The sequence below is a fragment of the Furipterus horrens genome, unplaced genomic scaffold, assembly GCF_987537825.1.
Source record: "Furipterus horrens unplaced genomic scaffold, mFurHor1.1.pri manual_scaffold_12, whole genome shotgun sequence".
Classification (NCBI taxonomy): Eukaryota; Metazoa; Chordata; class Mammalia; order Chiroptera; family Furipteridae; genus Furipterus; species Furipterus horrens.
In genome coordinates this window covers 42,769,020-42,793,925 of record NW_028327182.1, presented here as the reverse complement: position 1 = coordinate 42,793,925, position 24,906 = coordinate 42,769,020, and the positions used below count along the sequence as shown (strand labels likewise).

Genomic DNA, 24,906 nt, shown 5'->3' with positions numbered 1-24,906 from the left:
TAAATCTGTAGCATTAAGTGGGAGTTTATGTAGCACTTCTTAAGAAGAGGATGTCTTTATGCCAAGACCTGATAGGGATAATTGCTTTTCTTTAAGTCTGAAGTTCCTTTCATGGGAAAAAGAATTAAACTCTGCTGTGCAAAGGAGATCTTAGAGATTGGGGGGCTGGGGGAGTAGTACATGCAATATTGAAAACTGACAATCCAGCACAGTAGGAATTCTTACTAGTAATCTGTGAATACTGCTTTGGGATATTATGCATTGAAAGCCTTCCCTGTGCATATGAGAGCAACATTCAAGTAAGTATCAAATTTTAAGTTTTAAATTAATTTTGACAAATGAAAATAGAATGGCTTATTAATGTTTGTAGTAAAAATATCTGAAATTGAACTGGTGGTAATTCTAGAAGTATTTGCTAGAATAAAGATTTAAACTTCATTTTTAAAGCATCAGAAGTGAAGTAGGTGTAAAAAGGAATTCATAGAAAATTAGTTTCCCCCACCTCCTTTTTACCTTAAAAAAAAAGCTACTTTAAATGGTTTTATTTTGTGCAGCTATTTTAATGAATGGATTAAGTGTAATTTCAAGTTCTGGTCAGTGTATCTCAGTTGAAACAGGTTGTTACTAAGAGCTTTCACTTTGGTTTTATAAAGGCCTTTTTGTTTGTACTACACAATTACTCAGGTTGTAGTGGCTTTCAGTAGATGCCAGTGCTAGTGTGTGCTGCTCTTCAGGTAAAACAAGGAACTTTTTATAGATAGTGCTTAGCATAGGAATGTGAGGTACAAATATGGGGAGCCCTGTGTTGAAGGTTAGTTAAGGATAGTGTTTCTGTACACCCTGCTTGCCAGGTCTTCATTTCCAGGTCAGTTGAAAATTAAAGGAGCAAGATGGCAATTTTAAATTTTAGGATAATATTAATGGTCCTTTTCAGTAACTTCTGCTATGTCATGGCCAGCTAATTAGATTTTTCTCCCTTTTAGATAAATATAAGCAGTGACAACTTAAAATAACCAGAATGCAATCACATAATACTGTATGAGAAAATGGTGGTGGTATTTTACTTTATAAAAATTAACCCTACTTTATTTTAGGAGATTCTAGCGATTCTTATAAAATGTTTAGTTTATATATTTAGAATTTTAAACATGTACGTTAAATTAAAAATACCGTAGTTTTTGCCCCTTTTCCAGTGATGTTTGTTTTATGTTTTTCTCATCACGAAACAATTTTTTGTTACCTTTCTCTGCTCCTAAAAAAATGTGATTACTCTGAGACCACACCCCTTCCATACCATTACAGTACTTCATGTCTGATTAAAATATTGAAGTGTACTTCTCTGTTAAGTGTTTTGTTAAGGTATTTTTAAATGCTAATTTTAAGATTCTCTCACTAAATGCAGGTTATAGAAAGATTACCAGTAATTTCTAATTTAAAGTAAAAGATGCTTTTAGAATGCTGTTAACATTTTATTTTAATTAGTGGCCTTAGTTTAGCATTCAGAAGCTGTTCATAGTGCCTTACGCCTTTTATTTCCATCTGTATTTTTCATTGCTCTAACATAAATCCTGGACACGAAGCAAATGAGTCTCCTCCCTACTCCCTGATGCACACTGTGTCCTTTGACACCTCATGGCTCCAGTTTTAGTCTATGCCTTTTGCTTCTAGAGGCCTACACTGACCACCATAGCTGATGCTCTTTGCTCTCATAGCTCTTCGCAGGTACCCTAAGGCTTTACCTGTTCACATCGAGGTGTGATGTCTCCTGATCTTTTAGAACATTTATTTGCCTCTTGAGTAACTTTCACGTGTTTCACATACCTCCAAATGGTCAAAGACATGTCTTGAATATTTTAAAAATCCCCCACATCCCTTGCTCATTCTGGGTGTTTAATAACTATTGAATGAATGATTGTGAAAATGTTTGTAATAACTATTGAATGAATGAATGAATGTGAAAATGTATTAATTGTATTATTTTTTTCTAGAGTGAAATGAATTTTGTTTATTTTAAAACATTAATGTATATGCAAATATAATTTGTTTAGAACAGAATTTCTTGGTGGTGGGCACTATTGCTATTTTGGGCTCCATAATTGTTGTGGGGGTTTGTATTGTATGGTAGATTTTTAGTGGCACCTTCTAGCCTCTCTTCACTAGATGGCAGTAACTCCCCTCACCCCACCCCAACTGTGCTGACCAACAGTGTCCATCCAGACGGGGCCAAATGTCCCTTCTGAGTCAGTATCACTCCTGGTTAAGAACACTGCTTTAGAAAAAAGCTTAAGGGTTTTGACTCTTCTTAATTGTAGTTTATAATGTGTGCATGTTTTTGAAGGGCTTTTAAGTAAAAACAAATGTTTCAAAATTCTTCAAATTTAACCTTGTATTATTTAAGGAAACTCTCAAGGACACTATTAATTGTTAAATAACGTTGATAACTTAAGACAATTGCATTTTTTTCTGTGTCTGTTTTACATTGAATAATGGATTTTATTTGTTGTTTCCTCCAGATTGAAATTAAAATGAAAAAGCCAGAGGCTGTGAGATGGGAAAAGCTAGAAGGGCAAGGAGATGTGCCTAAGCCAAAACAGTTCATAGCAGGTTTGTTTTCTGGCCTTGATGAGCTGTAAATTCAAATTGTGTTACATAGTTGAAATTTAATAGTAATGAGCATTCTTTCTGCTTTCATTATTTATGTTCCTAATATAAGATACAGCAAGTATAATAAGGTTGCTCTGTAATGAATACAAATTAGCCTTTCTTATGAAGGTTCTGACTTAAACTCTTACCAGTACAAATGAATGGCAGCAGAAGCCCAGAGGGAATTTATTGTTTACCTTGTTGGTTTATGACATCATTTGGGGGTTGTTTGGTTTTGGTGTTGGCCTTTCCTGTTGCTGCTTTTTGGGTTTTAAGTGAATTAGTGATTTACCGATACATTTCTTCCTCTTCCCTTTCCCTTTTATTTATTCCCTTCTATTATGATATTGTCAACTCTAATTTCCTGGAATTTCAAGGCTTCACTAAGTATCCATTTTGCTATGTTGCTGATACTGAGGTGTAAGCTAACTAATAATGAATGCTGTAAGGAGAGCATAGGAGAAGAGTAGAAAACTAGGATTGATATGTTTAACCTTTTAAGGGACAGAGTATGTTGAGGTCAATGCTAAGCATATGCAAGAGGCAGGTATTTTTCTAATAGCATAATTAATCTGTAGGACACTCTTGAAACTGCAGCCTAAGACTGTATTTTACAGCAGTGGGCTTGTTGATGAATGGAGAGGAATATCTTTTTGATGAGAGTTAATGCTTCGATTTGATGATTGAAATGAGGTAGCATTCTGTTTCAGCTACTTTTAAATTTTTACTGCTTCTGTAACAGAAAACACATTTTCTTGTGGCACTTTTTAGAAAACACCAAGTTAGCTAACAGATCATTTATTTTTATTACTTTTATTTGACATAATTTTAGATTCTCATAGAAGTTATAGAAATGAAATTCTCATATGTCCTTCACCCAGCTTCCCTGCATGATAATATTGTAACTAAGCCATAGAATAATTAGCAAAACCAGGAAACCAACACCAACAGATAATTTTTAAGAATGAAATTTTGCGTAGGATAATTAAGAATAAAATTTCAAAGCCCTGGCTGCTGTGGCTCAGTGGATTGAGCGTCAGCCTGAGAACCAAGTGTTGCTGGTTCGATTCCCAGTCAGGGCACATGACTAGGTTGCACGCCAGATCCCCAGTTGGGGGTGCGTGAGAGGCAACCACACATTGATGTTTCTCTCCCTCTCTTTCTCCTTTCCCCTCTCTCTAAAAACAGACAAATAAAATAAAATTAAAATTAAATAAAGTAACCTTGTTTAAAAAAAAAAAAGTGCTTCCCAGTCAAGGTAAAGCTAAAGGAGTTCATCATCACCAAGCCATTATATGAAATGTTAAAGGGACTTATTTAAGAAAAAGAAGATCAAAACTATGAACATTAAAATGACAACAAACTCACAACTGTCAACAATAGTATCTAAAAAATAAAAACAAAAACAAACTAAGCAAACCGGAATAGAAACAGAATCATAGTTATGGGGATCGTTTGGAGGGTTATCAGCTGGGAGGGGGAAGGGGGAGAAATGGTGCAGGGATTAAGAAGCACAATTGGTTGGTACAAAATAGACAGGGGGAAGTTAAGAATAATATAGGAAAGGGTGAAGCCAAAGAACTTAAATGCATGACCCATGGACATGAACTAAGGGGGTGGGATTGCTGGGGGGAAGGGAGTTACTGGGAGGAGGAGGGCAAAGGGAAAAGAAATTGGGACAACTGTAACAACATAATCAATAAAATACACTTAAAAAGTAAAAAAATAATAAAATTTCAAGTTGGTATTTAAGCTAATTAAGCTTATTGCTATTTTTAAAAAAGATTTTATTTATTTTTAGAGAGAGGGGAAGGGAGAGAAACATCAATCTATGGTCACCTCTTGTGCACCCCTAACTGGGGACTTGGCTCACACCCCACGCATGTGCCCTGACTGGGAATCAAACCGGTGACCCTTTGGTTCATAGGTCCGCAGTCAATCCCCTGAGCCATACCAGCCAGGGTGTTCCTTCCCATTTTATTTGAAAGACATAGTAAAGATGTTATATGCTTCTATTGGGGATGACTTCCAGAGATTTTTGGGCTGAGGTTTATATATAGCTCAAAGTATTTGTTCAAAGAAACACTTTAAATGTAGTATCTCATTTAATTCTAAGACCAGCCCTATATAGTAGGCAGTCTAGTATTGTTCCTCTTGTTTTATGGGTTCAGGAAGGTTAATCAACTTGCTTAAGATCACTGAGTACTTTTTATTGTCTAGAACTAAACCCAGGTCTTCAGAGTCTAGTTCTGGTTCTTCTGTTAACCTTCTGTATTTTACTCCTTGTTGCTGCATTTTCTAACAGTGGAAAGTCTCTGTTGACATGAGTATCTTTGCAGTTACTTGATATGATAGTGAATGAGCAAGGAGGTTAGGTTACTCATCTCTCAGTAATTCATCTACTGTATAGGTGTTAATTTTTTTCTGAGATCAACTATAAAGGTATTTTTACTTTTACAGACTTTTAAAACTTATTGCTTTGCATATCCATAAAGATGCTATTCTTCCTGCCCTATTATATTTTTGTAAGGAATTAATATGCATGCCAGATTCCTGTATACTGCAAGCTGAAGACTCCAGATAAGGGCACATGCTTAACCTATCTGGGCGTGGAGATTAGAACCTGTGCTCACATCCTTCTGGGCAGTCTGCATTAGGATTAATTAAACCCATGTTTCCTAGGCTCTTAATTTTCATGTCAGTTTTTAAAAAAAATTTCCTTTGGCTACTAGTGATAATGTACAGAGATAGAGGATATTACTAGCAGAGGAAGGATAGGTAGGATTTGGAAAATAGTATGCTTGCCCTGAATAAAACCATGTGGTTTGTTAGGATTTTGTTTTGAGGCGAGGATGGGCAGGAAGAAAGTTGATTTATAGATGAAAAGAAAGGATGGAAAAACAGAATGAACAATTAGTAGTTTCTCAACTATTGGGAGGAAGGAGATACAGAGAGGCAGTAGTTGAAGAAGGACATTTAGATTATAACATTAATATGTCCTAATATTGGTAGTAAATCTTGAATTAGGTTTTTTTAAAGCTCTGTAGCTGCATTGTTCAATATAGTAGCTGCTAGCCTCATGTACCTATTGAGCATTTGAAACAAGACTAGCCTGGATTGAGACGTGCTCTTAAGTGTAAAATACATTTTATTTTTATTTCATACTGAAATGTTACTATTTTGGATATATTAGGTTAAATGAAATATGTTATTAAAATCAATTTCTCCTGATTCTAGTAAGGTGGCTACTAGAAATCTGAAAATCATATATGTGGCTAACATAGTGACTTGCATTATATTTCCATTGGACATTGAACAGAATTGCTCTTATTACCTAATAGGTAGGTTAGTTACTTTTAAATTATTTGTGTGCCAAGATCTTGATTGTTTTGGTCTTTGGGTCAGCCTTGACTGTGCCCTGAGTTCCTGGGCTTGTAGACTGTCTGGCTGCAAGCAGCTTCCATTTATTTGCTATGTGTGCATTGAACTTTAGGTCACCCCTATGTAGTATTGTTCAACATTCAAGAATTCCTTATTATATCCTATTGAAGTAATTTAATATTTTTAATGTGGGGAGTGGGAAAAGTCTTAACTCACTGCCAAATGGTGTGGGTAATTATTTATATTTTTAGTTTATTTCTACTCTGAAAGATATATAAGTACCTTAGAATAAGCCACATTTTTAACAGTAAAATCTTGTTTATAAGAGAAATTTCTTAATGAAGCAACTTAAAAAAAATACTAGAGATTTTATTGAGACTTCCAGCCAAGATGGAGGCCTAGACTGACATGCTCCATCTCCCTTCACAACAAAGAAGGAATACATCTACCGCAAAATCAGAAATAACCAGAAGTTCCAGAAAATAAAGCTACATGGAAGTCCAACGTGTGAAGTTATAAACAAGTGCTCGTCTGGATGGGTAGGAGGGGTGAAGCAGGAGCAGAGAGGTCAAGTTGTGCTGGCAGCGGCAGCTGTGGCGATGGCAGCGGGCGGCAGTAAGCACAGACACCCGTATTTAAGGAGAGGCGAGAAACACCTGGGGAGCACCCCTGGCTGCAGACCAGACCCGTCAGCTTGCAATTCCCATGCTGGGGAAAGCAGATCCCCATTGCCTCGGACTGTGAGGGCCGGAGCAGGTGGGGACGGAGGAGGAAGCTCCCAGTCTCTCAGCGGAGAGTGAATGGCAGGAATCCATATTGGACTCCCGCCCCCACGCAAAGCACCACAGTGTAGTGAGAAGGGTCGCCTGGTAGTGACGAGTGCACAGGGCTCCACCCCCTGTAGCCTAGGAGGTGTGGCAGCCCCGCCCAGGAAGCAAAGGTAAACACAAAACTGTCAGGATGGCAGGGATCATGATAGAGATCCGGGTGACTCAGCTGACCAGACAGCAAATATATGATTTAACGGATCAATAGATAGGAAATCTTTCTGAGGCATAGTTCAGAGCTTTGGTTATAAGAAAGCTTACAGACCTAACAGCAGATCTTAAACAAGATGGGGAAGGAATGAAGGCTAGTCCTGCTGAAATGAACGAAAACACGTACAAAACAAGTGGTGAGGGAAGGAAAACCAGGGATCAAATCAACAAATCAGAGCATGAGGAAGGAACAAACAGTCAACCAGTGCAGAAGGAGGAAATGAAAAGTGAGGAAAATGAGGAGAGGCTCAGAAACCTATGGGACAGTTATAAATGGGTCAACATCCGAATCATAAGGTTGTGAGAAGGTGAAGAGGAAGAACCAGAAATTGAAAAATTTTGTGAAAAAATAATGAAGCAGAACTTCCCTAACTTGGGGAAGGAAATAGACTTACAGGTCCAGGAAGCACAGAGAGTTCCAAAACAACTGGACCCAGGGAAAACCACACCAAGACACATTATAATCAAAATATCAAAAATTAAGGATAAAGAGAGAATCTTAAAAGCAGCAAGAGAGAAGAAGAGAATTATGTACAAAGAGGTCCCAATAAGACTTTATTTAAGTTGATTTCTCAAAAGAAACTCTGCAGGCAAGAGAGGACTGGCAAGAAATATTCAAAACAATGAAAAGCAAAGATCTACAACCACAATTACTCTTATTCAGCGACGCTGTCATTCAAAATAGAAGGGCAGAGAAAGTGCTTCCAGGACAAAGTAAAACTGAAAGAGTTCATCAATCCAAACCACTCTTATATGAAATGTTAAAGGGACTTGTTTAGGAGAAAGTGGATCAAAACTATGAACATTAAAATGAAAACTATCACAACAACCAACATCTGAAACTAGGGAATCAAAACAGCAAACTAGTCAACAAGAGTGGAAAAGAATTATGGGTATGGGGAACATATTACAGGGAGGTCAGCTTGGAGGGGGAGAGGGGAAAAGGAGGGAGATAGTATAGGAATTAAGCATAGTAGGAGGGAGTGGAGTAATAGGAAGATGTTGAGAAGAACTATATGCACAACCAATGTGCATGGACTAAGTGGAGGGGGCCAACTGGAAGGAGGGTAGTAACTGGGTAGAGGGGAACAAAGGGAAAAGAAATCGGGACAACTGTAACAGCATAATCAGTAAAGCATATTTAAAAAAATACTAGTTTTAGAATTATTTGTACTATCTTTGCAACTTTTCTGTAAATATAAAAGTTTCTGTATACTTCTGATGGAGTTTCCCCTATTGTTAACATGAAGAATCTGTTTTTAATCTAATTTTGCATAATGTACCAAAAGTAATGACACTTTATTGAGTTACTCTGTTCACAAGGAATTCCTTGATTTTACATTATGTTGGTTCACTTTTTAAAAGTGTAAATTTAATTACTGATGTGTATATCAGAAAGTATTTATTTCAGACATGAAATTCAATAACCTGTTATTTGTTAAGGTGTTCTATACACCATGGTCACAAAGTTTACATGTTCTTGGCATAATCAACATGTTAATTAATCACTTCTTTTTACTCCATAGATGTAAAGAACCTATACCCATCATCGTCTCATTACACAAGAAATTGGGATAAATTGGTCGGAGAGATCAAAGAAGAAGAAAAGAATGAGAAGTTGGAGGGAGACGCAGCTTTAAACAAACTATTTCAGCAGATCTATTCGGATGGTTCTGATGAAGTGAAGCGTGCCATGAACAAATCATTTGTAAGAACATAAACTTTAAAAATATATATTGTGGTAGTTAATTTCAGAAATTTTAAAAGGAGACTTTTTTGAATAGGCATTGTCTGAACATTTCTTCTTGCTCTAAACTTTGAGTAATTATTGAGGAAGCTAGACACCTGTAGAGGAGATAAGAAACAAGTGGTTAATGCCAAATATACATATATTTTTATTATTGAGTTAGAACTGAAAAGGTTTAAGAAATACAAAAGTTGTAGTGGGTGAAATGGAGTTATTTTAGTGGATTTATCACAATAGCTGAATGAGCTTCCATTGTTTACCTTCTGCTATCATGCATAGTTTCAATGTCAGAGATCAAGAACACAAAAGGGAAACTTCCAGAACCGTGTTTGGCAAGTGAAGGTTCACGTTAAGTACTCATTGGTTTGTAAATAATTTCTCTATTGATTAATAAAATTCAGGCTTTTTGCCAGGGCAGCATAAGCGCTGTATAAATTACACCTTAAGTTTTGAGATGTTAATGACAAGTCACCAACTGTAGAACTATAAAGATTATTTTGCTTGAAGATGTAATCATTTGATTTTTACCAGTAGCTCTGAAAATGCTACTTTCTTAAGGCATTTGTATTTACAGTAGAAAGTTAAAATTGACATTTAATAATTAAAATTAATATTTAGTTAATCAGTGTGTTTGAGGTTTAGAGATTCCACATAAGTTACCATATGGTAACTGGTCATGATTGTGCTTTTCACTGTTGACTTAAAAAAATTTTGTTTAAACTTTACTTTGAGGTAGTTGTAGATTCACATGTAGTTGTAAGAAATGAGGGAGATTCCTTGTACTGTTTATAATTTGCCCCAGTGGAAACATTTTCCAAAACTGTAAGATAGGATTACAACTGTGATATTGACAGTTAAGATACATTGCTATTGCCACAGGTTCCCTCCTTGTCATTTTAGAGCCATACCCACATCCTTCCCACTTCTACCCTTGCTTAATCCCTGGCAACCACTAATCTGATGTAGTTTGCAGATATTTTCTCATAGTCTGTAGCTTGTCTTTCATTTTCTTCATGTTCTTTTGCAGAGCTAAAGTATTTAATTTTGATGAAGATTAATTTATCAGTTTTTTCTTTTATGGATCATGCTTTTAGTGTCAAGTCTAAAACTTCCTAGTCCTGGATTGCAAAGATTTTTTTCCCTACATTTTTTCTTTTAATAGAAGTTTTGTTTTTTTTACATGTTAGTCCATGATCCATTTTGAGTTAATTTTTATATAAAGTGTGAGACGTGGATTAAGGGGTTTTGTTTGTTTATTTTAGCTTATGTATGTACAGTTGCTCCATTTGTTGAAAAGATTGTCTATTTTTTAATGTAATTCTTTTTTTTCTATTAACATTTAGTCCCCTTATACCCCCATCCCCCCAGCAGTCACCACACTGTTGTCTATGTCCATGAGTCCTTTTCCCTTTTTGCACAATCCCTCCACCCCCTAACCTCTGCCCCCGCTTCCCTGCCTCAGCTGTCATGCTGTCATCCTGTCATCCTGCTTTCCATCTGTGAGTCTGTCCCCATTTTCCTTGTTAGTTCAGTTCATCAGATTCCACATATGAGTGAAACCATGTGGTATCTGTCTTTTCTGACTGGCTTATTTAACTTAGCATAATGTTCTTCAGGTCAAAGGGTGAAATTTACTTTTTTACAGTGAAGTAATATTCCTTTGTGTAAATGTCCCTTAGTTGTTTTTTCCACTCATCTGTTGATGGACACTTGGGCTGCTTCCATATCTTGGTGATTATAAATAACACTGCAAAGAACATAGAGGTGCTTATGTTCTTTTGAATTAGTGTTCTGGGTTCCTTTGGATATACTCCTAGAAGTGGGATAGTTGGGTTGAAAGGCAGTTCCATTTTTAATTTTTGAGGTATCTCCACACCGCTTTCCACAGAGGCTGCACCAATCTGCATTCCCACCAACAGTGCAATAGGGTTCCCCTTTCTCCACATCCTTGCCAGCATTTGTTTTTTGTTGATTTATTGATAATAGCCATTCTGTTCAGGCATGAGATGGTATATGATTATGGTTTTAATTAGCATTTCTCTGATGATTAGTGACCTTAGAGAATCTTTTCATATGTCTATTGGCTATCTGTATGTCCTCTTTGTAGAAAGTGTGTATTCAGGTCCTTTGCCCATTTTTTAATTGGGTTGTTTGTTTTTTTGGTATTGAGTTTTCTTAAGTACTTTATAAATTTTGGATGGATGTTAATCCCTTATCACATGGTGAATATGTTCTTCCATTCTGTGGGTTGTCTTTTTATTTTGTTGGTGATTTCCTTTGCTGTGCAAAAACGTTTTAGTTTGCTGTAGTCCCATTTATTTATTTTGTTCTTTTATTTCCCTTGCCTGGGGAGATATATCTGATAAAATAATATTACTATGAGCAATGTCTGAGATTTTGCTGCCTATGTTGTTTTTAGGATTTTTATGGTTTCGAGTCTAACGTTTAAGTCTTTGACCCATTTCGAATTTGTTGTGTGTGGTGTAAGAAGGTGGTCTAGATTCATTTTTCCTGCACACAATCTGTCCAGTTTTCCCAATACCATTTATTGAATAAACTATCTTTTAGCTCATTGTATATGCTTGTTTTCTCTGTCATATATTAATTGACTATAATGGTGTGGGTTTATTTCTGGACTCTATTCTGTTCCATTGATCTATATGTGTATTTTTATGCCAGTAACATGCTGTTTTAATTACTATGGTCTTATAGTATAGTTTGATATAAGGTAATGTGATTCCTTCAGTTTTGTTCTTTCTTAGGATCACTGTTGCTACGTGGGGCCTTTTGTAGTTCCATAAAAATTCTGGAAATATTTGTTCTAGTTGTGTGAAATAAGTCTTTGTACTCTTGATAGGAATTACATTGGATATATAGATTGCTTTGGGTAATGTAGACATTTTAATGATGTTAATTCTTCCTGTCCATGAACAGTAGTCCCTCTCTATATCGCGGTTCACTTATCGTGGCCTTACTGTATTGCAGAATTTTAAAAAATATTATATTTAATTATTAATCGCGGATTTTTGCTATATCGTGAGATTTTGCTATACTGTATACATATGGTGTTAAAGTTACTTAGGTTTGAGAGTGTAGAATATGTTGAAGAACATAAGTAGTGTTTATAAAAGTGGAAAAGGTTAGTAAGGGAGTGTGAAAGGTTAATAAGGGACTAGAAAAGGTTTATAAAGCCTTAAAATATGTATAGATACTAAAATAAATGTAAGTTTCCTACCTTGCGTATTTTCACCTATCGCGTGGGGGTCTAGAATGTAATGCCTGAGATACGTGAGGGAATACTGTATATGCATCTACCTATTTGTATCTTCTTCAGTTTCTTTCTTCAGTGTCTTATAATTTTCCGAGTACAGGTCTTTTACATCCTTGGTTAGGTTTATTCCTAGATACTTTATTCTTTTTGCAGCAATTGTGAATGGGATTGTTTTCTTAATTTCCCTTCATTAGTTGGTTATTGGCATTTAAAAATGCACCTGATTTCTGGATATTAATTTTGTATCCTGCTACTTCACTGAATTCACTTATCAGTTCCAGTAGTTTCTTGGTGGAATCTTTGATGTTATCTATGTACAGTATCATGTCATCTGCAAATAAAGAGAATATACTTTTTTTCCTTTCCAATTTGGATGCCTTTTATTTCTTTTTCTTATCTAGTTGCTGTGGCGAGGACTTCCAGTACTATGTTGAATAAGAGAGGTGAAAGTGGACCTCCTTGTCTTGTACCTGATCCTAAGGGGAACGCTTGTAGTTTTTGCCTGTTGATTGTGACATTGGCAGTGGGTTTGTCATACATGGCCTTTATTATGTTTAGGTATGTTCCCTCTATTCCCACTTTGCTGAGAGTTTTTATCATAAATGGGTGCTGGATTTTATCAAAAGCTTTTTCTGCATCGGTTGATAAGATCATGTGGTTTTTATCCTTCATTTGTTTATGTGATGAACTGCATTTACTGATTTGCGAATATTGTACCAACCTTGCATTCCCAGAATAAAGCCTACTTGATCATGGTGTATGGTCTTTTTGATGCATTACTGTATTCAGTTTGCTGATACTTCGTTGAGGATTTTAACATCTATGTTCATCAGGGACATTGGCCTATAATTTCTTTGTAGTGTCTTTATCTGGTTTTGGAATTAGAGTAATACTGGCCTCGTTAAACAAGTTTGGGAACCTTCCCTCTTCTTGAATTTTATCAAATAGTTTGAGAAGGAGAGGTGTTAGATTTTCCTGGAATGTTTGATAAAAATCACCTGTGAAACCATTCAGTCCAGGGCTTTTATTTGTTGGGAGATTTTTGATTACTGCTTCATTTTCACTAGGTGTAATTTATTCAGAATCTCTGATTTCTTCCTGATTTAGTTTTGGAAGATTGTATGTTCATAGTGTAAGAATGAGGTCGACCAGGAAACCACTAAGATGCAGCAAACTGAGAAGCAGAGGTTTAATGGGGAAATCAGCAAGCGGGAAGGGAGCCCTGCCATGGGTGTTCAGGACTCTGACCTTCTAGGGGAGAGGGGGGTTGCTTTTATAGGGGGATTTTTGTGAGCCTTGTCAGCTGTTTGGCTTTCTGTCAGCTGCGGTCTGACAGACCGATCAAAACAGGACGTGGTTTCAGCTTGATAGATCCTGTCATCTCACAGACGGCTGCAGGCGGGATAATGGGCCACGGGGTCTTGAGATCTGGGGATGTCACATAGGAATTTACCCATTTCAGTAGGTTTTCCATTTGTTGGTATATAGTTCATAATATTTCCTTACAGTCTTTTGTATTTCTTTGGCGTCAGTTGTTATTTCTCCGCTTTCATTTCTGATTTTATTTGTTTGTTTTTTTTCTCTTTCTCTTGATGAGCCTAGTTAAAGGTTTGTCAAACTTGTGTGTCTTTTCAAGAACCAGTTCTTGGATTCATTGAACTTTTGTATCATTTTTTAGACTATTTCATTTATTTCTGCTCTGATCTTTATTATTTCCTTCCTTCTACCCACTTGGGGCTTTGTTTGTTTTTCTTTTTCAAGTTCCTGTAAGTGTAAAGTTGGAATGTTTATTTGATCTTTTTCTTGTTTTTTGAGATAGGCCTGTAATGCTGTGAATTTCTGATTGCTTTCCCTGTGTCCCACAGATTGTAGATTGTTGTGTCGTGATTTTCATTTGTTTCAAGGTATCTTTTGATTTCTTCCTTAATCTTGTTGTTGACCCATTCATTGTTTAATACATGTTATTAAGCTTCCATGTCTTTGCATGGTTTTCAGTGTCTTTTCATTGAATTGCTTTTCACCTTTCTCAAAAATCAGTTGAGAACTCTTGTGTGAGTCTATTTCTGGGTTCCCTGTTCCATTGACCTACTTGTCTATCCCCTTGTTAATACCAAAGTTTTCATTACTGAAGTTATATAAGTCTTGAAATTGGGCAGATTCATTCCTTTTACTTTATTCTTGATTTTAAAAATAATTTATCCTAGTTCCTTTGCCTTTTCTTATAAATTTTAGAATATTTTATCTATATGTACACAAAATTCTGTTGGGAATTACATTGAACTCTGTTAATTTGGAGAGCTTGACATCTTTACTGTATTGAATTTTCCAACCTATTTGTTTAGCTCTTCTTTTATTCCTTTGATCAGCATTGTTCGGTTTTCATCATATAAATCCCATACATGTTTTGCTAGATATAATAAGTACTTAACTTCATTTGAGAGATTGTAAATGATATTATATATTAAATCTTGATTTGATACTATTATTTAGAAATACAGTTGGTTTTTTCCAATGTTTATCTTATATTCTGTGACTTTGTTGAACTTACTGGTTTTAGGAGATTTTTTGGTAGATTCTTTGTTATCCAAAAATGGATTCCTTATATTTTATACATCATATCATCTTCAAATATGGACTTTTCTTTTCTTTCTGATATATATGCCTTTTATCTTCTTTCCTTGCTATATTGAACTGGCTGGAACTTCTAACACTGTTGAATAAGAGTGGTGAGTTTCCCATCTTAAGGGAAAATTAGTCTGTTACCGTTAAGTATGTTAGTTGTAGGTATTTTGTAGATGCTCAGTCAAGATAAGTTCTCTGTTCCTATATTTTTTTACTGATTTTTATCGTGAGTGTCTGTTGACTTGTTGAATGCTTCTTCTGCATTGATCAGTATAATTATATGATTTTTCTTCTTTAGCCTTTTGCAGTGGTGACTTACTATGACAAATATGATTGATTTCTACTATTGAACCAACCTTGCATCCCTGGAATAAACTCCACTTTTTCATAGTATATAATTCTTTTTCTATATTGCTGAATTATATTTTAAAATGCCATATTTTTTGTTCCATAAGACACACTTTTTTTCCCCCCCAAAAGTTCAGGGAAATGTCTGTGCATCTTATGGAGCAAATATTGCGTCACAGACCATGATGTGTATTTCCTGACCTGTCAGCGGTGGTGACAGCTGTTAGAAGAGGAAGCGGTGGGCCCATGTGAAACCACTGGGGACACTTAAATGTCCGACTTTACTGCTGAATCTCAGGGCATCTGGTCAGTTGCCATCAACCTCTGCCCTTCAGCTGGGACCTAGGAGAGTGCAAAGAGCCACCTGACACTCCCAGCTACAACCACTGCCCTGTCAAATCAGCTGAGGCTACTAATGGGTATGAGGCACAGTGCCAATTGCCAATTGCCTTCAACACTGAATGGGGTCTATGTCAGTAGAACCACCTGCAGTCACCAATCACTGTGTCTTAAGCTCTGCCAATCACGAGGGGCAGATGGGTGGAGCTGAAGTAACATGTTCTTGGCTGGCTACTGGCTCCATTAGATGCTACAGCTGTCTCCTCTACTTCCACACTGTTTCCAGTGCACATCAGATTTCTGTGTGAGGAGGCCAGCAGTAACTGGGTGAGCAGCCATAAATGCTGAAGTTTGTAGTATATAAAGGGAGTTATAGTGGTGTCACTATTCTAGTATTAACACAGGCACTGAGGGGACTAAGGGGTATCACTAGCCGTAACAGGCACTGAGGGTAGTCCACCAGAACCTGTAACTAGGATAGTGATACTCTCAGTGACTGTTAGAACTAGTGATACCTCTTAACTCCCTCAATGATAAGAGAGTGGAGGAAACAGGAGGATTAGCTGCAAAAAGTAAGTAAAAGTAAGCACACTTTGTTGGCATACTGCAAAGTGGCCACAGTTAGATGTGGACATGAAAGAATGGATCACACGTCACCAGAGTAATGGTTTCTTGGTCTCTACAAAAATGATAATATATGAAGTCAGACGCATTGCTGTAGAGAAAGGCATTCAGGATTTTACTGGATCACAATTGTGGTGTTACAGATTTATGAGGCTATGGTGGCCTTGCTATGCGCACCAACCCTAGAATTGCTCAAAAAATGCCAAACAAGTACGGATTTAAGATTCTGTCTTCATAAATTTGTAATTGATACTAGGAAGAAAAATGATTTTGAAATTGGCCAGATTGGGAATATGGATGAAGTCCCTTTGTTGATCTGAAAGGTGCCAAACTATAACTGTGAAAACCTCAGGACATGGGAGAACCCATTACACGGTTGTGTTGTCCTGCTGTGCAAATGCCACCAAATTGCCACTGATGTTAATTTTCAGAAGGAAAATCTTTCTAAAAGAAGTGATTCCACAAGGAATTGTGCATGTTCATGAGAAAGGATGGACGGACGAAAATGGAATGAGAGTATGGGTTGAAAAGATGTGGTCCAGTCGTCCCAGAGGGCTTCTGAAAAAACCTGCCTTATTAGTGCTTGACCAGTTTAGAACACATATTAGCAAAATGACAAAAAAGAGTTTTAAAGAAATGAAGACTCTTCTAGCTGTAATTTCTGGGGGTCTTACCAGCCAGTTACAACCTCTCTGTTTCCATTGACAAACCATTTAAAGTCTATGTGAAAAGAGTGGAACAAATGGATGGCTGCAAGTAATCATGATCTGACACCTACTGGATGAATGAAGAGGCCCACTATCACTCAAGTTTGTGAATGGGTGAAAACATTATGGCACTCAGCGAAGGATGAAACTGTTGGACGGTCATTCAAAAAATGTGGCATTAGCAATGCCTTAGATGGAACTGAAGATAGTGAAGAAAGTGATATCAGTGCTTGTGAGCAACTGAGCTTCATAAATTCTGACATTAGCGATGATGAGTTCTTGGGGTTCCTAGAAAACTAGAAGAGTACTTGAACCTTAAAGTCTCTCCTCATTTGTTAATGACAGTGATGATGGTTCTTAATACTGCTTTTGATGGCTGTTCACTTTACATGGTTGAAATATTATTCTGTTATATTTGATTAAATATTTTAGTAACCATTTGGTTCAGAATTTTTTTTTCTTGTTTTCCTTCTCTAAACTTAGGTGCGTCTTATGGTCAGGTGCATCTTATAGTCAAAAAAATACGGGTACTTTCTTCAGGATTTTCTGTCTGTATTGATGAGAGATATTTGTTGATAGTATCTCTTTTTGTTCTTTGTCTGGTTTTGGTGTCAGGGTAATAATAACTTTATAAAAGGAATTGGGAAGTGCTTCATCCTCTTCTGTTTTTTGGAAAAACTCGTGTAGAATTTGGGTTATTTTTTCTTTAAACATTTTTTAATTTGGGCCTGTTGATTTGGGGGGGGGGGGCATGGTTTAAAGTATGATTTTAATTATCCTAAGAGCATATGGGACTATTTGTTTCATATTGAGTGACTTGTGGTAGTTTGTGTTTTGAGGACTTGGTCAATTTTGTGTAAGTTGTTAGTGTTGGTAGTATTCCCTTGTTACTCTTTTGATGTCTGCAGGGTCTCTGGTGATATTCCCTTTCATTCCTATAATAGTAATTTTTATATTCGCGCTCTCTTTCTCTGTTTTCCTTTGTCAGTCTTGCTAGAGGCTTGTCAACTTTATTGATTTTTTTTTTCAAAGAATTGGCTCTTTGTTGATGTTTAAAAAATTTCCCTATTTTTTTCTAAATTTTATTTTATAAAATTATTTTCTTCTGATAGCATTGGATTTTTTAAAAAGATTTTATTTATTTATTTTTAAAGAGAGGGGAAGGGAGGGAGAAAGACAGGGAGAGAAACATCAATGTGTGATTGCCTCTGTGTGCCCCCAACTGAGGACCTGGCCCGCAACCCATGCATGTGCCCTGACTGGGAATCGAACCAGCGACCCTTTGATTCTCAGGCAGGCTCTCAATACACTGAGCCATACCAGCCAGGGCTGCTAGCTTTGGATTTATTTTGCTATTTTTTACCTGGGTTCTTCAGATGTGAGCTTAGATTGTTGATTTGACCCATTTTCTCTTTTCTGTTGTGTAAGTTGATGGTATAAGTTTACCTCTCTGTGGGTTTTAACAGTCTCACAAATTTTGACCTTTATTTTTATTTTTATTCAGTTCAGATTGTATTTTGATTTCATTTGAGACTTCACTGTGTCGTGGATTGTTTAGAACAGGGATCTCCAACCTCTGGGCTGAGGGCAAGTACCTGTCTGGGCTTGTTAGGAACTGGGTGATACAGCAGGTGAGCTTTTGATTATTTTTTGCATAATATATCTTGTTTCATCCTTTTACTTTCAACCAGCTTATGTCAAACTTAAAGTGAGTTTCTTTGGGCAGCATATAGTTGCCTCATTTTTTTCTTCTTTTATCTACTCTACCAATCTTTTAATTGATACATTTAGACTATTTACAGCTAATGTCATCATTGATATGTTAGGACTTAAGAACTCCACTGTTTTATTTTTTGTTTTCTCTTTTTTTCTGTGTTTTGTTTCTCTTTTTGTTTTTCCTGCTTTCCTGTGAGTACTTGAACATTTTTAGGATTTCATCTTTGTATCTTCTTTGTAGTTTTAGTGGTTGCTCTAGATATTGTATAGGCTATATTATACATAGCTTATCATTGTCTACCAGTGGGTTTTTTTGTTTGTGTGTGTGCCAGTTTGAGTGAAGTACAGAAACCTTACTTCCCTCTATGTCCCTTTACTCTCCCATGTTTATATAATTTTCTTAATATTTTCTTTACATATATTTAGAACCACATCAGTTACAATGTTCACTCAACCATCAAACATAGTTTATTCATTTTGTTACCTTTCTTTCCTTCTTTCTTTCTTTCTGATGTTCCAAATTTCCATCTTTTGTTTCTTTTCTTTTTAGAGAACTTCCTTTAGGTATTCTTTTGGAGTAGATCTGCCTGTGACAAATTCTTTGTCTTGGCAAGGATTTCTTCGGGTTTATATTGATAGGGGTTTGCTGAGTTTCTTGAATCCGTAGGTTTATGTCTCTCCTCAAATTTGGGAAATTTTCAGCCATTATTTCATTGAGTACTTTTTCAGACCTGTCATCTTTGTTCTCTCCTCCCTGGAACCTGATGATGCAAATGTTAGATACTTTGTTAGATGCCATGCATCCCTAGGACTCCCTTCATTTTATCTTCGCTTTTGTCTGTCATTCAGATTTGGTGATTTATATTGTTCTGTTTTTCAGTTCACTGATTCTTTCTCTATCCCATCTATTCTGTTCTTAAGCCCATCCTCTAACTTTTTTATTTCAATTGTATTTTTTAATTCCAAAACTTCCCATTTAGTTCTTTATATCATCTGTTTCTTTGTTGAGGCTTTCTACTTTTTCAATTATTTCAAGCATGTTTGTAGTTTCTTGTTGAAGCATTGTTACTATGACTATCTTAAAAACTTTTTCAGATGATTTTAACTTAGCATTTATTGTTTTCTCTCTTTTAAAAATAGAATTTGAAATCTGTACTTTGGTATTTTTTACCAGTGTCAAGTGGTTATCTTTTTCTTTTTTAAGTATATTTTATTGATTATGTTGTTACAGTAGTCCTGATATTTTTTTCCCTTTGCTCCCCTCTGCCCAGTACCCACCTTACCTCCAGCAATCCCACCCACCCCCCTTAGTTCATTCATGTCAGTGTGTCATGCATCTAAGTTCTTTGGCTTCACCCTTTCCTATATTATTCTTAACTTCCCCCTGTCTTATTTTATACCAACCAATTATGCTTCTTAATCCCTGCACCATTTGCCTATTTCTCCCCCTTCCCCCTCCTAGCTGATAACCCTCCAAATGATTCCCATACCTGTGATTCTGTTCCTCTTCTGGTTTGCTTAGTTGGACTTTGTTTTTAATTTTTAGATTCAGTTGTTGATAGTTGTGAGTTTGTTGTCATTTTAATGTTCATAGTTTTGATCTTCTTTTTCTTAAATAAGTCCCTTTGACATTTCATATAATAATGGCTTGGTGATGATGAACCCCTTTAGCTTTACCTTGTCTGGAAAGCAGTTCACCTGCCCTTCCATTCTAAATGATAGCTTTACTGGATAGAGTAATCTTGGTTGTGGTTCCTTGCTTTTCATCACATTGAATACTTCTTGCCAGTCCCTTCTTGCCTGCAAAGTTTCTTTTGAGAAATCAGTTGAGAGTCTTATAGGAACCCCTTTGTAGGTAACTCTCTGCTTTTCTATTGCTGCCTTTAAGATTCTCTCTTCATCTTTAACTTTTGGCATTTTAATTATGATGTGTCTTGGTGTGGTCCTCTTTGGGTCTAGCTTGTTTGGGACTCTCTGTGCTTCCTGGACTTGTATGTCTCTTTCCTTTGCCAAATTGGGGAAGTTTTCCTTCATTATTTTTTCACATAAGCTTTCAATTTCTTGCTCTTCCTCTTCTCCTTCTGGCACCCCAATGATTCTGATGTTGGCATGTTTAGAGTTTTCCCAGAGGTTCCTAAACCTCTCCTCATTTTTTCAGTTCTTGTTCCTTCATTCTGTACTGGTTGACTGTTTCTTTCTTCCTTATGTTTTAAATCATTGATTTGAACCCCGGTTTCCTTCCCTTCACTATTGGTTTTGTGTGGGTTTTCCTTCGTTTCATTTAGCATAGCCTTCACTTCTTTCCTGATGCGTTTGTCATACTTAAGGATGTCTGTCAAGCCTGTGAGCATCTTTATCACCAGTGTTTTGAACTCTATGTCATGTTGGTTATATCCTGTTGCTTAGTTCTCCCACTGGAACCTTGTTTCCTCTTTTGGGCCATAGTCTGTTTCCTCATCGTGACAGGCTCCTGTGTTTGTTTCCCTTGTGTCTTAGGTAGAGCTCTCACACCTATTACACTGTAAGGGGCCGAGCTGTAGGTATTGGCCAGTACAGGGCGACCTGTTTCATCACGTTGTGGTGCTGTATGTGGGGGAGGGGTTTGAGAGGGAACAATGCTGCTTGCTCAGTGCTTGCCCCTTTTCCAGGGACTTCTCCCACTTTGCATGAGACCGGTGTCTCTAGCTGTTGCCCTGGCCATCGTTTTCAGAGTGGGTGGGTTTGCGGATGTTCAGGGATCATGGGGGCCCTTTACACAAGTGGACTTGTTGAGAGACTGGCAGTTTCTTCCTCCGCCCCAAGCCCCCCTGGTTTGCACAGTCAGAAGGAATGAGGCTTTATTTTGCCTGGCGCCAGAACCATGAGCTCTGCAGTCTGGTCTTGTGCTGGGAGCACTCCCCAGGTGCCCCTACCTACTTTTTAACACATGTGACTGCACTTTTTGCCAGCCTACTGCTGCTGCCACCACACCACATCCTCTCTGCTCCAGCTCCACCCCTCCTACCTGTCTGGATATTTTTTCTTTAGATCTTTGTTTGTTGGACTTCCATGCAACTCGATTTTCTAGAACTTTTGGTTGTTTCTAGTTTTGAGATAATTGTATTCTTTCTTAGTTGTAGACGGAGACGAAGCATGTCTGTCTAGGCCTCCATCTTGGCTGGAAGTCCCATGTGTCAAGTGGTTTTCAGTTGAAACCTGGACATTTTCATGTTAAGTAGTAGGACTCTAGGTCTTATTTAAACACTCTGTCTTTGTTGGATTTCTCTTACAACCAGTCTGGCCAGAGAAGTGAAGGCACTGCCTCATTACTGCCATTTGGTTCCTTAAACTTCTTAACACTTGGCACCTCCTTCTTACTGCTGGGAGCAGGAGTTCTGACTCTGGATATGTTTCCACTAACACTGCAGGCAGCAGAGGTGGTGGGTTCATTATTGTCTAGCATGGGTGAAAGTCTAGGCTCCCCACTCCACCTTTGCTGGCCTGGGTGGGGCCACGGTGTTTTCCTTGGTTTTTAGCTGGAGTACAGCGATTATTGTCTAAAAGTCTACCTAAACTATCATATGTTTTTCTTTGTCCTTTGGCTACAGCGAGCAGGCTTTTGTTGGAGCTTTGCTTGTTTGTTTGTTTCTGTTTACACCCTTTGGCATTTCCAGCCTCCTTAGTTCCAACTCTGGGATATCTGAGGTAGAAAGAAAACCCAGGGAACTCACCACTTGTTGTTCCTTGGGTCCTAAGGTCTCTAGCTGATCTGTCATCTTCTTTTCACCTTTCAGAGTTGTTTTATGTTTCTCACACACACACTCTCCCTCCCTCTCTGTCTCTCTCTCTGTCTCTCTCTCTCTCTCTCTCTCTCTGTCTCTCTGTCTCTCTCTCTCTCTGTCTCTCTCTCTCTCTCCCCCCCCCCCCTCTCTCCCTCTCTCTCTCCCTCCCTCCCCAAGGTTTTTAGTTGTACTTAATGGGAAGAATAGGAAAAATATATTGCTCCATGTCCCCAGAAGTAAGTCTCAGTATTGACTTTCAAGACTGTGCCAAAGTAGCAGTGTGTGAAATTTCAGAGATAGATTACAGGTGCTGCACTCATTTTCGTACAGAACCTTCCCTAATTGTAATTGAACCATGCACACCCATAAAATAAGCCATCTGTTTGGCAATATTGACCTGGAACATACTTAGGGTTGCTTCCATCCTTGTGGAAATACAAAAGAAACAAAATAGGCTCTATCATGATTTTCCAAAAAGACCATCATTGACAAAATAATCAGGGAGATGCTAAATTGCACTACAGTCCATAAGGAGAGAGGGGACATAAATGTCATTAGCGAATATGATCAGATTATAAACTAGACATATTTCTTTCAGGCCTCTTAAGAGTAGTTTATTATATAGACTTGTCCAATTCTATTGAGTATTTTATTTGAAGCCTGCCAGGTGCCAGGCCATTATGTTTAGATCTAGGATATATGTGTTAGTAAAATATGCTTTTTGTTTTTAGGAGCTTTAGTTGGAGCAGATATAAGAAGGCAAGAAGGGAGACCCTTAAAGTTTTAACAGTGCATTGTGATGCATGTTATATTTCTGGTAATTATGCTTATGCAGAAGACAAATTCCTACAAGGGTGGAGTCCTAATAAGAGTCAAAGAAGGCAACAGAGATATGGTGACATGTTGTGTTTGGAGTATAACGAAAGCCATAAAAATAACTGGGGTGGAGAAGAGCATCCCATGCAAAGGATTCCATGTAAGGGAGGTTGGCAGAGAGGGGCAAGGGTTATAGTGAGGCTCCAAAGTAATGGTAGGGTGTGTAACTTTAAACATTTGCTGATAACACAGCTGATTTTTTTTTTTTTTTTTACGTCGCCCCCCTCCTGGTGGCTCCACCATCTTCGCAGGAATTCAGATCCATTAGACAGCTGATTATTTTTAAATGTTTAGATTCACACTGTTTTTTGCTATGATCCAAGTCAGTGAATTTTTATTGCATTAGGATAACAAAGGTCCAGAAAAATTTTTTAAAGGTATTTATGAATGTGCAAGTGTTGGTGGATGAGATATATTCAGTAGATGCTAAATAGATAACTAGTCCTTTACTAAAACACTCTGTGTACTTATATGTATGCATCTTGATTTAAAATTTTTTTTCAGCATAAACTTGCATGTATTTGAAGTTCTGTCCAACTAATGTAGAAAGAGTTTACTTTGCCTGGTCTTTACTGTCCTTGAAAAGGAGATTACATCATCATTTTCTTTGGAAGCCAATTTTATTCTCATCTGAAAGTCATTTGTCCACATATACCTCCATGCCGATAAGCAGGGGGAGGAGACATGGTGCTTTATATGTGTACATGATGCTCCTACCCACATACTCTAGAGTTTCTTTTTCAGATTTTACAGAACAGGGATGACTTCTCTAGAAAGCTTAAGATTAAACCAGAACATTGTCTTGTGTTTTTATTGAACCAAATATAGCTTATATTTGGGAATCTGTGCTTAGAAGAGTTTTAGAGAAAATATTGTTTTAATTATATGGTCCAAAAATTAATGTATTTTTATTTCTTATTGCAGATGGAGTCTGGTGGTACAGTTTTGAGTACCAACTGGTCTGATGTAGGTAAAAGGAAAGTTGAAATCAATCCTCCTGATGATATGGAATGGAAAAAGTACTAAATAAATTAATTTGCTATAACTGTATTGCATATATTCACCTAATGCCCATTGTGTATTAATACTGCATTCTTGAATTTTGAAAAATGAGTATTTTTTTCAAAGATTATACTTCTTTACCTCTTTGTGCTTTAGAAATTGTTTTCCTTCAACTGTTCTAAGAGTCTAATGAAGAATGAAGATCATATTTTATCACTCTGTTCTTAAGGATTTAAGACATGCTGACATGGAGTGAAGTATCATTTGCTACTAGACAGATTAGTTCTACACAGTTGTGAGAGTGGAGGAATTGCTCATGGGATATCTTGGGTTATTGCCTTATTTTTGATGTATTATTCTGTTAATTTATCAGACTTGGCAACTTTGGGTGAGCATAGATTTTTCAACTTCAGTGTTACAGTGTTTGCTTCTGAAACCTGCTTTTGAAATAAGTTGTAAATACAATTTTTTTTTCTATGAAGAAGTTTGGTTTATTTACCTTTTTCTTAAGTTTCTAATGAGAACTTTGAGCAATTATTTATCAGAGGGAATTCCCATTTGGTTCTTTTTATGGGAAATATTTATAAATGCACTGATATTTTGATTCTTGCCTTCCAAATTCCTGTATAAAACACAGACACCTGAGTTGAACGTGCTGCAAATTAACTGTACTGAAAGCTGACCTGTGAAGATGAAAGCAGAGAGTGATTTAGGAAAGCCCAACTTCACTTCTTGCTGCTTTTTTGCCACAGTAGGATTCCTGAAATTATGCACTGGTGGTTTGGTTGGGTTAGGTTTTTCCAGGGTTTTTTATTTCTTTTTTGTATTTTTT

The 24,906-nt window shown here is 36.9% G+C and overlaps 1 protein-coding gene across 1 annotated transcript in view; it reads left to right on the top strand.

The window, feature by feature from the left end:
- Positions 1-24,206, top strand: part of SUGT1 (SGT1 assembly cochaperone of MIS12 kinetochore complex) — a 57,099-nt gene extending 32,893 nt beyond the window's left edge. The window contains exons 11-13 of the mRNA XM_090258596.1: positions 2,514-2,604; positions 8,588-8,769; positions 23,997-24,206. Coding sequence (XP_090114722.1) covers positions 2,514-2,604; positions 8,588-8,769; positions 23,997-24,098 — 375 coding nt within the window. The 3' untranslated portion in view covers positions 24,099-24,206. The remainder of the gene's footprint in view (positions 1-2,513; positions 2,605-8,587; positions 8,770-23,996) is intronic.
- The last annotated feature ends 700 nt before the right edge of the window (positions 24,207-24,906 follow it).